This window comes from Mirounga leonina, unplaced genomic scaffold (genome assembly GCF_011800145.1).
Source record: "Mirounga leonina isolate KUSES-001 unplaced genomic scaffold, KU_Mleo_1.0 Mir_176, whole genome shotgun sequence".
NCBI lineage: Eukaryota > Metazoa > Chordata > Mammalia > Carnivora > Phocidae > Mirounga > Mirounga leonina.
This window is the reverse complement of record NW_023270454.1, coordinates 56,895,704-56,907,846: the sequence shown is the minus strand read 5'-3', so window position 1 is coordinate 56,907,846 and position 12,143 is coordinate 56,895,704. Positions and strand designations below refer to the sequence as shown.

General features: G+C 35.5%; 1 protein-coding gene across 1 annotated transcript in view; it reads left to right on the top strand.

The window, feature by feature from the left end:
• Window positions 1-12,143, top strand: part of FAT4 (FAT atypical cadherin 4) — a 175,934-nt gene that overhangs the window by 96,831 nt on the left and 66,960 nt on the right. The window contains exons 5-6 of the mRNA XM_035023105.1: window positions 2,579-3,501; window positions 4,354-4,528. Of these exons, the coding sequence (XP_034878996.1) occupies window positions 2,579-3,501; window positions 4,354-4,528 (1,098 nt within the window). The remainder of the gene's footprint in view (window positions 1-2,578; window positions 3,502-4,353; window positions 4,529-12,143) is intronic.

The following is a 12,143-nucleotide window of genomic DNA, read 5'->3' as shown; positions in this document are numbered from 1 at the left end:
TTACTTATCCCACCCACCTACCCCACCAAACCTTTTCCCTTAAAAAAAGAGGCTGCTCTGTTGTTTACAAGGAGGCTATAAAGTCTTGGTATCATGTTCTCTTTTTGCCTCTCAAATTTAGTTGTTTACTCAGGAAATAGCAAACACTGTGGACTGAGGGTGTTCAGATCCTTGCTTTAATTGCTTGCATTCCAATTGATTTATGTAGAAATGCTAGGCTATCACTTCGTAACCATGTGTACTTTTGTCAGTTTTTCTAATTTCTTTTGATCTTGGGCATGAAAGATTTTATATGCTTTCACAGAACTAAATTTTATATCTCTGCTTGCTGGTATTATTTTATCCAGATGTTTTCATAACTTTTTCTCAGTAATAATTGGATCTGAATTTGTGCCTCAAAGAATAGGAATTCAAAATTTACTGATGGATTTAACCATAAAAAATGCAGAAAATTTCCTTAGTAATTTGACTTAAAAATATATAAAAATATAAATTCAAATTAAATTTCTTTCTAGGAATATATATATATATATATATATATATATATATATGTATATATATCCCTATATGTCACCTATATAAAATTTCCATTAATTGCACCAATTGATGGAACTTTTCTTTGCACCAGTTGATGTAACTTTTTCTTCCCTCATTCCTGTGTAATTTTAAGTCAAGGGTTGAAGAAGGCTGTTGACCTTGTTCAATCCAGATCTTAAAATTCTCTTTATCTCCTGCTGGTAAATTGACCTGTGGCCTCCATTAGCTTTATTTATTCATATTTTTCCTGATCTTCAGAGTCCTAATTATTCTGAACTTTACACTGCTTTGTTCACTTGTGAATAGTTTAAACAAACTATAAAGATTAAAAGCCACAACTCATAATGAAGGGGAAAATCCAAACTTTTCAAAGATCTACTGAATCCTTGTTTATCTTAGAAATTTTTACGAATAAACCAGCATCTAAAAGTTATTTTCATACATATTTCTTCTCTCTATCAACATACAGCTAAAGGATATTAGATAGAGACCATAAAATCACAGGAAAAGAGAAATTCTAGCATTTTTTTTAAGGAGCAGACAAGCTTACCTAGTAGAAAAGAAAATCCCATTACTCTACTCAAACTCGCCTTTGTAAGGAACCTGACAAGTTTCAAGAAAAGATAAAAGCTAACTCAAGTAGTCATAGAATCCCGAGAAAGTATTTTGCAAGAAAAAAAGAGAAAAAAAGTGATTAAATTGTTCTAGAAGACTCTTGGCACAGAGTGGACATCATTTCTGACACCTAAATAGTTTACTTAAAAAAAAAAATTTTTTTAAAGATTTTATTTTTAAGTAACCTTTACACCCAGCACTGGGCTCGAACTCACAACCCCAAGATCAAGAGTCACATGCTCTACTGACTGAGCCAGCCAGGTGTCCCTGATGCCTGAATAGTTTAAATTAACTTCAGAAGTAGAGGAGCTATTTGTAAGCAATTAATGTAACTCAACAGATTTTCCCTAGTGTAAAACCTCAGAGTATAAAATCTTTATTAAGAATGAATTATCTAGAGGCACAATATATTTCTTAGCAACGCTTATAATATCTTACAGTATCCCAACATCTTTAGGATAAGATATAAAAACGTACATGGCATTATGCACAAATGAAGAAAACACTTCTGGGGCAAGAAATCAGTTTTATTTCTGTTTTCACTGCTTATCTGTTATTGACTTTTAAATTATTTACTAAAAATGATTGGCCAATCCACTCTCCACTCATTCGTTTTAGAATATTCTGTGCAATCATTTTTTGAAATGAGAAATTATGTATATATTTTTTTACAATTAAAGAGTGACACATGTTCCTAGGAAAAATAGATAAAATAGCATCTAAATATAGCCCAATAAAAGTGTGAGCATTTATATTTGCAGGCTCTTGTGTATCATTTTACTGCTAACATTTCCTTCAAAGAATACTTTTAAAAGACATTAAATGTACATAATAAAATTTGAGAGAGAATTATTTTCACAAAGGCCATTAGCCAAATGCTTAATAAGAATTAAAAAGTATTTATTGGTTCTGACAAGAAATGTAAAAGTAGACTTAAAACATCCATGGCTAATGCCGTACATCAGAAAATTTTATTACCCTTCCCTGAAAATTGGTGTCAGCCTCGATAAATTACTGAAGTTCTAAATGTTTGGCTAACAGTAGAGAGTGTGGCACTGTTAATGTTGAACCCTCAGGAGCTATGTTACAGAAATAAGGAAATGTATAGAAATATATTCACTCCCTGGAATATTTTTCTCCTCTTTATTTTTGTAATTTAACATTTCAACATCGTAGTGAATAGCAAGCAGTATATAGATCATTCATTTGCCGATTTTAAACATCTTTTCACATGAAAAGTTAACAGGCAATGAATTATGTGTGTGTATGACTTACAAAAAAATTAACTGCAGCTAAATCATCCATAAGGTGTGTTTGGGGCGTCATCTATCAAATATGCAAGTTTTATCTCAGAATTTTTGGTGCAACTTAGTCTGTAATCAGCATGCATTTGGGAAAATTTAATTTTTTTTCCCTTCCATTTCAGGCATCAACTCCCAGTTGGCCTATAGCATTGCTTCAGGTGATAGCCTCGGTCAGTTTACAGTTGACAAGAATGGTGTACTGAAAGTCCTTAAAAGTTTGGACCGGGAAATTCAGTCCTTCTACAACCTGGTTGTTCAGGTGCATGACCTGCCACCGCTTCCAGCCTCCAGATTCACCAGCACTGCCCACGTCTCCATTATTTTGTTGGATGTAAATGATAACCCACCAACATTTCTTTCCCCTAAATTGACATACATTCCAGAAAACACACCCATTGATACTATTGTTTTCAAAGCTCAAGCAACGGACCCAGACAGCGGCCCAAACAGCTATATTGAATACACCCTGCTAAACCCTTTGGGAAACAAGTTCAGCATTGGAACCATTGATGGTGAAGTGAGGCTCACTGGAGAACTGGATAGAGAAGAGGTTTCTAATTACACTCTGACAGTGGTGGCTACAGACAAGGGTCAACCAGCTCTCTCTTCGTCTACCGAGGTTGTAGTTATGGTACTTGACATCAATGATAACAACCCTGTTTTTGTGCAGGCCTTGTATAAAGTGGAGATTAATGAGAACACACTTACTGGAACAGATATAATACAAGTATATGCAGCAGATGGAGATGAAGGTACAAATGGACAGGTTCGCTATGGCATCGTTGATGGTAATGCCAATCAGGAATTTCGCATCGACTCTGTCACAGGGGCCATCACTGTGGCTAAGCCATTGGATAGAGAAAGAACTCCCACTTACTCTTTAACTGTTCAGGCAGCAGATCGTGGCAGTACCCCCAGAACTGACACCACCACTGTCAGCATTGTTCTACTGGATATTAATGATTTTGTTCCCATGTTTGAGCTGTCTCCATATTCTGTAAATGTCCCCGAGAATTTAGGGACACTGCCCAGAACAATTCTTCAGGTTAGTATATTTAAATTAAGCAAATATTGTGTTCACTCTAAGACATCTAATTTAAAAGTCCACCCTCTCTGGGGTCCCTGGGTGGCTCAGTCAGTTAAGCATCTGGCTTTGGCTCGGGTCATGGTCTCGGGGTCCTGGGATCAAGCCCCACATCGGGCTCCTAGCTCAGCAGGGAGCCTGCTTCTCCCTCTCCCTCTGCTTCTCCCCCTGCTTGTGCTCTCTCTCTCTCAAATGAATAAATAAAATCTTAAAAAAAAAAAAGTCCACCCTCTCCTACACCCACCTCTTCTTCATTCTCTTCATAAATGCTTAACTGCAGATAAACAAATCTTGAAAAGGAAAGGTTAATGAAAATTATGCCTAAGAACCTATTGATTTCCTCGTAGATTAAAATGTTGTATTTCAGTTATGTTCTTCTGTGTGTAATCATGTTGCACACATTTACATATTTGTGTATTTTGCATTTTGTTTCAGTATAACAGTAATATCTAAACATAGTAAGAAAATAAAATGATATAAAAGTTTGAAAACATTGTTGTTTTCATTGTAATGAAAACATTACATTGTTCTCACTTCCCTTTTTACAAATGCAACTACCTAGATGAAACTGATGTCAAAAATTTTTGTGAAACCTTCCAAAAATACTATGCTTTGATTTTATTCACATTTTTACACAAATAATACATATTTACTCTGTACCATTTTTATTTCTCACTTGAAACTTAAAATTGTGCCTTTGGAAACTTTTAATATTGGTACATAGGACATTTTTTTTAATGGTACATTTTACTTTGTGATAGACCGTGTGTTAGTTTTACTCACATTCCTGGCATGCCTTGTTCTCTCCTATAGGTGGTGGCAAGAGATGATGATCAAGGTTCTAATAGCAAACTCTCATATGTTCTACTTGGTGGTAATGAAGACAATGCTTTTACTCTCTCAGCTAGTGGAGAACTTCGAGTAATACAGAGTTTGGACCGCGAAACAAAGGAGCACTTTGTCTTGATGATCACAGCTACAGATTCAGGTAAATCTTGTCTGGTTGTGAAGAATCTCTTCACAATATAAATAAATGAAAGTCTATTTGTCTACCATGAAATTAAATATTTGTTGAAATGTGCTAATCCTTGGAACTCTGATTATATCTATATGATTTAGAGCACACATATTGCTTCGTGAAGTTTGTGTATAAATATGTAAGTGGTAAGGGCTTGAGTACAGAGCTCTATTCTTGTAAGACAAAATGCATCCTTGCCCAGCAAGCCATCTGAGTACCTTTGAGGATGACCTGATACTCTACCACTTGAGCCGTGAGGCATTTCAAGTATTTTAAGCTTTGAAAACATCCAGATGGGGGCGCCTGGGTGGCTCAGTCATTAAGCGTCTGCCTTCAGCTCAGGTCCTGATCCTAGGATCCTGGGACCAAGCCCTGTGTCGGGCCCCCTGCTCAGTGGGAATCCTGCTTCTCCCTCTCCTACTCCCCCTGCTTGTGTTCCCTCTCTCGCTGTCTCTCTCTCTCTGTCAAATAAATAAATAAAATCTTAAAAAAAAAAAAATCCAGATGGTTCTAACTGGTCATGGAGATAATAGAGTGGGTCCAGAGTTTTACTTCATTAGTATTCTCGGTTTTGTAAGTAGCTGTAACAGGTATTTGATGAAGCCCCACAGAGCTCCAAAAAAGAGTATCAGTGAGAACCAGTATTCTCATTGAGTTAGCAGTGTAACAGACTATGATAAAAATAATGAAAAATAATATACATTAGTTAGCTTTTAGTGTCTGGAAGTAGTAATTATGTAACATTGTATAGCAGGTAGTACAAAATATAATTTATTAAAAAAAGATTTACCATTATTTTGTTTTGCATATATTGATTCTATAAATACTGAAACTTCTAATTCAAAATTGAAATAATTAAAAGTTGGTCAAAGAAACTTTAGACCTTGAAGAAAGTGTGTATTGCTTAATTATTTGTTGAGTAAATGATTGAATGAATGAATTAATCATTGATTTCCAGGAGTGGTAATGAATTATGAAACATTGTCCTATGTAACATTCATTTATAATAATAGTCACAACTTGGGGTACTTGAATGGCATAGTCGGTTAAATGTCCAACTCTTGGTTTCAGGGTCATGAGATCAAGCCTGATGTCAGACTCCACGCTCATCATGGAGTCTGCTTGGGTTTCTCTCTCCCTCTCTTTCTGCCCTCCCCCTCAAATAAATACATAAATCTTTAAAAAACATAGTCACGACTTATTATTTAAGTATTAAAGAATTTGATAATGTTGACATAGTTTTTAAAAATGTGTTGAAATTGTTTTAAGCCAAGACACTTTGTTGGAACCTTAAATGCCTAAAATTATATACAATTGTGTATGTGTGTTTATATATATTTATATTCATGAATATGATATATATTTATATAGATAAGTAGATGTGTGGATACCGATACAGAAGAACAATTGTGAGTTTACAAATGAGCTGTTTTTACTGTTGTTGAAATGTTTTTGATGAACATAATTTATTAATATTTTTGTTATATATGACCAATTCCGGAGTATACAATATATTGTTTCATGTCACTACTTATGAAAGAGCAGGAGATTTTGAGATTACAAGTAATGATAGATTTATGTTCAGTATTCAAATGATAGTGTCGCTGATTATTAATTGAGGAGGCTCTTATATATTATTTGCTATTTGCTTTTGGGAATGTAATTATCTGAGACCTACAGAGAAAGCACAATTCTCTGTATTTTTTTTTTTTTTAATATGTGTGGATGACCATGTTACATTTTATGTAAACTATAAAATTCTGAGGACTGATGAACAGAATATGGTGTGGTAACCACATAAAGCTTAAACCAAGTTGATCTGAAGCATGTTTTATTATGTGTGTAGTCAGTATTTTGCTTCATGGTTAGTAGGCACAAAGGGTAAGCATCCCCATGTAAAAAAAATGCAGCCACTACCACATTGCTCATATCAATCCAGTATTTCAAGAGTCGCCTAGAAAGAAGAGAGGATAAAACTGAGTAGAAACTAGTAGTCAGATATTTAGAACCAAGGTTTTATTACTAAAACATCCCAGTTTTAGCTTCTCTCTCCAGTTACTACTGAAAATATGCGGTCAATTCTAGGCGTGCATGAAAACATAGCTTTTGCGGAGGTGAAGTGGGGGAGGAGAAACCAGGACCAGAAATCTAGTTGGCTAAGTCAGCAGTCACGTGAAGGTCATCCCCAGGTGAGAAGCAGGATGTGACTGTGAGAGTTAGGGGTGCAGTGCAGGGTGACTTGGGATGGGCAGGCACAGCCCACAAGTTCTCCATCAGAGGATTTGTACTTTGGAACATTCTAAGTCAAAAGGCATGGCAGAGAAGGAATGTAACCATGTAGACAAGAGTGCCTGTTTTCAACCACATAATTCTGAGAATTTAAATTATTTTTGTGTGTCTATGCAGTCAAGGAGTGGAAGATATTGTGAAGAAGAAAGGAATGTTGTTTTTTTGTTTTTGTTTTTGTTTTTGATATATGGCCATCTGTGTCATGCAGTATACCAGGTTTTACAGACATTAACCAGTTTCTACACATCACTTTCTTCATCATCTTGAAGACTTAACCTGTTCTTTTGACTTGACTTAAAGTAAACTCAAACTCAGAGTGGTTAACTAATTTGTTCAGGGGATGCCTGGGTGGCTCAGTCGGTTAAGTGTCTGCCTTCGGCTCAGGTCATGATCCCGGGGTCCTGGGATTGAGCCCCACATTGGGCTCCTTGCTCAGAGGGAGCCTGCCTCTCCCTCTGCGTCTTCTCTCTGACAAATAAATAAATAAAATCTTAAAAAGAAAAATAATTTGCTCAGGATTACACAGCTATGTGGCAGAGTATGATTCAGACCTCAGTCAGCATAGCTGACTTTCAAGTTCAGAGTATACAGTGTTTTTAGTGTGTAGGTAAAGTAAAATTTCAAAAAGTAATATTGATTTCCAAAATTATTTTATTTGCAAAACAAACCCACTAATAATCTATATGATATAATGATAAAATACTTTTAATTTGAATTTAAATCTATTTGAATTCTGGTTCTGTCATAATTTTCTTTGTGATTCAGGCAAGGTATATCATCTCTCTCAATCTTAGTGTCTTCTTCAGTAATATGGGGACAATTAACTATAAAGTAGTTTATTATAAGGTTTGACTGAAACAACATATGTTAAATTACTAAATATGCCTATCACAGTGTGTAAATGATGATTTTAATAAGAATGGCAATTCATGCATTTTGAATACTTTAAAGTTCTTAGAAATATTTGTCCTGTCCCTTACTACATAAGTATTCTTACTAGAAGATGTATAGATGCATTGGTTTAAAAAACATTTTTTAGAAATTGCAGTTCACATTGTTTCATTTTATACTTTACTACTTTAAAAGGTTTTTATTTGTAGCAGAGATTTATTTTCAAACTTCCAAAGAATACGTTATGTAGTAAGTATTTCACCATTCAAGAAGACCACGGATTTTTAAAACTGTAGTTCAGCCAAATCATAGTTAACTCCTTATTTTGTGGACTGACCAACAAACTTAACCAGGACTTGTGGTACTGTTTCTCCATCAAAATGACAATATAGAAGGGACATTTCATTAGGAAAAAGAAAAAAAAGAAAAAGAAAACTTGTATTGATAGAGCTAAAAGTGTTTTCTTCTAATAGACATAGGTGAATGAGCCTGTTAGGAGGAGCTTTCATGAGGAGGAGATTCAATAGAACAATGCTCTAAATGTACAGACTGTGAGGAACCAAGCTGGTTCCAGGGAGCCAGACTGTGTGAGTTCCTGGTGCCACGAGCCTTGAGCCTGAGGAAAATTAGGGACCTAGGATTCTTAATGTAAGGACAAATAATAGAATTATAACTCTAATTTCTATGAAGGATTATTGCCATTACATGAGAAATGCGAAGACTAGGTGTGTGTTGATTCTGCCCAATATTGAGATAACAGAGTTATGAGTTATGGAAATTCACATTATCAGTAAAATTAAGGAATTTGGAAGTTTGTCATTCAGAGCCTTAAGTATGGTGTTAGGGAACATGATGGGAGGCATAAATGAGATTCAGCGTTTTGGTGGCCCTGGAAATTAGAGAATTGACTGAACTTTGTCCCAAAGCACAGATTTTTATGAGAGCTCTTTTTTTTTTTTATTTTTTTTATTTTTTTGAGTTGCCCTGAAATGAACTGATGTGTCTGAAGCTAATGGAGAAGTATTCAGTTAGGTGTCTGAAGATCACCTAATATAGATCACATAGAAAACAATCAGAAATTGTATAGGAAAGGACTAACTTATTTTAAAGTCATTAAAACTCATATGTGACTATGATTTTATGTTCAATTCATTCTCATACTTTGGGTATCACAAATAAACCACTTTTATGTGAGTTTGAGATATCAGGTTTCAGAATCTACCATTTAATCCTGTATTCCAACAATGAAGTTTCTGACACAGGATTTAAAATACAGATTAAATGCTTAGATTTAAAAGTCAAATTGGTAGGCGACATGAGAAAATTCAGAAAAATATGGCAGCTTTTAGATCCCACATGTCATGGTATTCTCAAATTTGCAGCATTTTAAGAACCAGGAAAATATCAAAGTAGTCTAAGTAAGAAAAAAAAAATTGACAGTTTTATTCTAGGTCACAAATCACTTTTCCTTTGCTTTTTAAAAATTCTTACCTGATGGCAACCCAAAAATGAGTCAACTTTGGCAATATGGCAATAATTGAATCAGCAGGGTTTATTTATTCATTTTTATGTATTTATTTTTATTAGCAAAACTTTAAATCTTTGAATATTGAGAAAATATTAGCATTCCACTCTCATATTTTTATTTACTGACAGCACAGATATCAAGTAGCACATCTGGAAACTCTCTAACTACTCCTGACTACTGCTTAAAATGGGTTACAACCACACTATCACATGTATGTGGGGCTGAAGGTTACACTGCTAAACAACAAAACCAGAACACAGTATACTCATTCTACCTCGTTTTTTCCTATAGGATTAAATTTTAAATGGTAGTTTAATGAGTTGAGACTATAACTCAGTTAAAAATAATATTTTATTTAACTATAATTAAAAATTAAACATCCCCCTTCATTCTGTATTCCCTACTGTTACTTTTTTCCCCCAGAAATACGTACTGTATCAAGTAATTTTTTTTTAATTTTAAAGATTTTATTTATTTGTTTGAGAGAGAGAGAGAGTATGAGCAGAGGGGAGAGGCTGAAGCAGAGGGAGAAGCTGACTCTCTCCTGAGCAAGGAACCCGATGCAGGTCTCGATCCCAGGACCCTAGGATCATGACCTGAGCTGAAGGCTGACGCTTAACCGACTGAGCCACCCAGGCACCTCTCAAGTACAAAGTTTTTGAAGCTAAAGTTTCAACTTGGCACAGTAATGAAGGTCCTGCAGAGAACTCATCACTATGTGGTTCCTTCTAAGAGGGCAGCTGACTTTAAAGCAGTTAGTGCCCTTCACATGGTTTGGCATTCTATTCTCAAGTAGCCTTCCTTAGAAGAGTTTTCCTTATCATTGTCTTATATGTGCAATAAATAAAATAATATGATTTTAATATAGTAAGTTGCACAGAATTATCAGGGAACCTAGAACAATACACTTAAAACATTAAATCAGAGAATTAATTTGCAAAATGGAAGTATATCCTGAGGTAAATACATAGCTCTGTAGTTAAACTGAGGCTCAAATCTCACCTCTGCCATTTCCTAGCTACATAACCTGGCATAAGTTTACCTTCATGTTCATATTGATAAAATGAATATACTAATTTCTACACAAAAAGCTTATTGGCAGAAATAAATAAGAGAATGACTTAGTTTAGCTTTTAATATTAGTCAGCATGTTTGCTGAACATCTGAAGCTCAGTAAGGCCAAACAAAACCTTTTGACTCTAACTACTCCCTACCCTCCATAAATTGCTCTGTTTCCACAAGTTCCCAATTGTTGTTATTATTCTTTGTTCCTCTTTCTCTGTACCCCACATTGAACAAGTCCCTTGACAAGTAGACTCTGCCTTAAAAAAATATCCAAAATGTCCTAAATTTATCCACTTTTCTTCATTTCTACTACCACCACTTTGGTCTAAGCCAGGGCTAATATAATAGCTCTCTAACTGCCTAACTTTTCTCCCCAAAGTACATTCTCCAACAAGCAGCTCATGAACTTTGAAACTATAAATCAGATCATCATGCCCCATCGCTTGCTTGAGAACCCTTCAGTGGTTTCTAAGAATAAAGCCTGAATTTCTCACCATTGACACATGGCATTAAATGACCTGGCCTCTGTCCACCTGTCTGACCTCCTCTCTCTCCACCCACTGCCGCCTTCATCAGGCGCCTTCCCTCGAGCCCTGGGCAGGCTCAGCCATGGTCACCTCCCAGCTCTGCATTCAGTGTCATCAGGTTGATGGGTTGAAATCGGCCAGTGTGGAAGTATTTGCCACACCAAAATTCACAAATGCTGCCAGTCCAGTGGCTTGCTTCTGGAGAGTACTTGTCAAACTTTTATTGCAAATTGCTAATGCCAGTTAATCTGCCCTCTTTTAATTTAAAAATGCCAACCTTGTCCTGCCTTTTCCCCTGTGCCCATGTGCTTCTCTTTATCTGGAGTGTTCTACTCTATAGCTGGCTTTTTTTTTTTTTTTTTACGGTCAGACACATCATGTCTTGCTCATTTTGTTGTTATATCTAGGTGAGATGTCAACTTCTCAGAAACAATTTATCTGACTACCAATCTAATGCAATCCCCTCTCTCCAGTGTCACTCTCTATCACTTTACCTTGTTGTGATTTTTTTTTTAAGATTTTATTTATTTATTTATTTGACAGAGAGAGAGAGAGCACAAGTAGGCAGAGTGGCAGGCAAAAGGAGAGGGAGAAGAGGGCTCTCAGCTGAACAGGGAGCTTGATGTGGGACTCGATCCCAGGACCCCGGGATCATGACCTGAGCTGAAGGCAGACGCTTAACCATATGAATCACCCAGGCACCCTACCTTGTTGTGATTTTGTCTTAACATTATTATCTGAAACTGTATGCTTATAAATAATAAATGAGTATGTGCATTTTGTTTACCCCATCAATAGCTATCCTTCTTCCAGTAGAATGGAAATTTCCTAAGTCTTGTCAAGAAATGAATTGCCAGAACCACCCAGAACAGAACCTGTGACATAATAGGTGCTTAATTAAATCTGTTGAATGAAAAACTGATTTAATGGGTGAAAAATGATGATAATTAGTAACCAATTAATCACCGCCCTGTTATTTTAATATACGTGTTATTTCATATTTATTTACCATACTTTTAGTTTATTGTATATTTATCACTTGCAGATTTTTTCAAAGGACCTACCAAAAAGGAAAAGTGCCAATCTTTTTAAACTCATGGCTGAAATTCCAGAAGTTTTTGCTATGTTGGTTGTGGTCATTCAAATTGACCTCTTCTTTGAAAAACAGCACAAGTGTTTAAGGCTCTGGAGTGTTTAGTGTGATGTGATAAATTGCAGTCATATGTAAGGACCCACTGAAGCATTTTATGGCTTTAATTTCAGTTTCAAATACTTAAAATAGTGT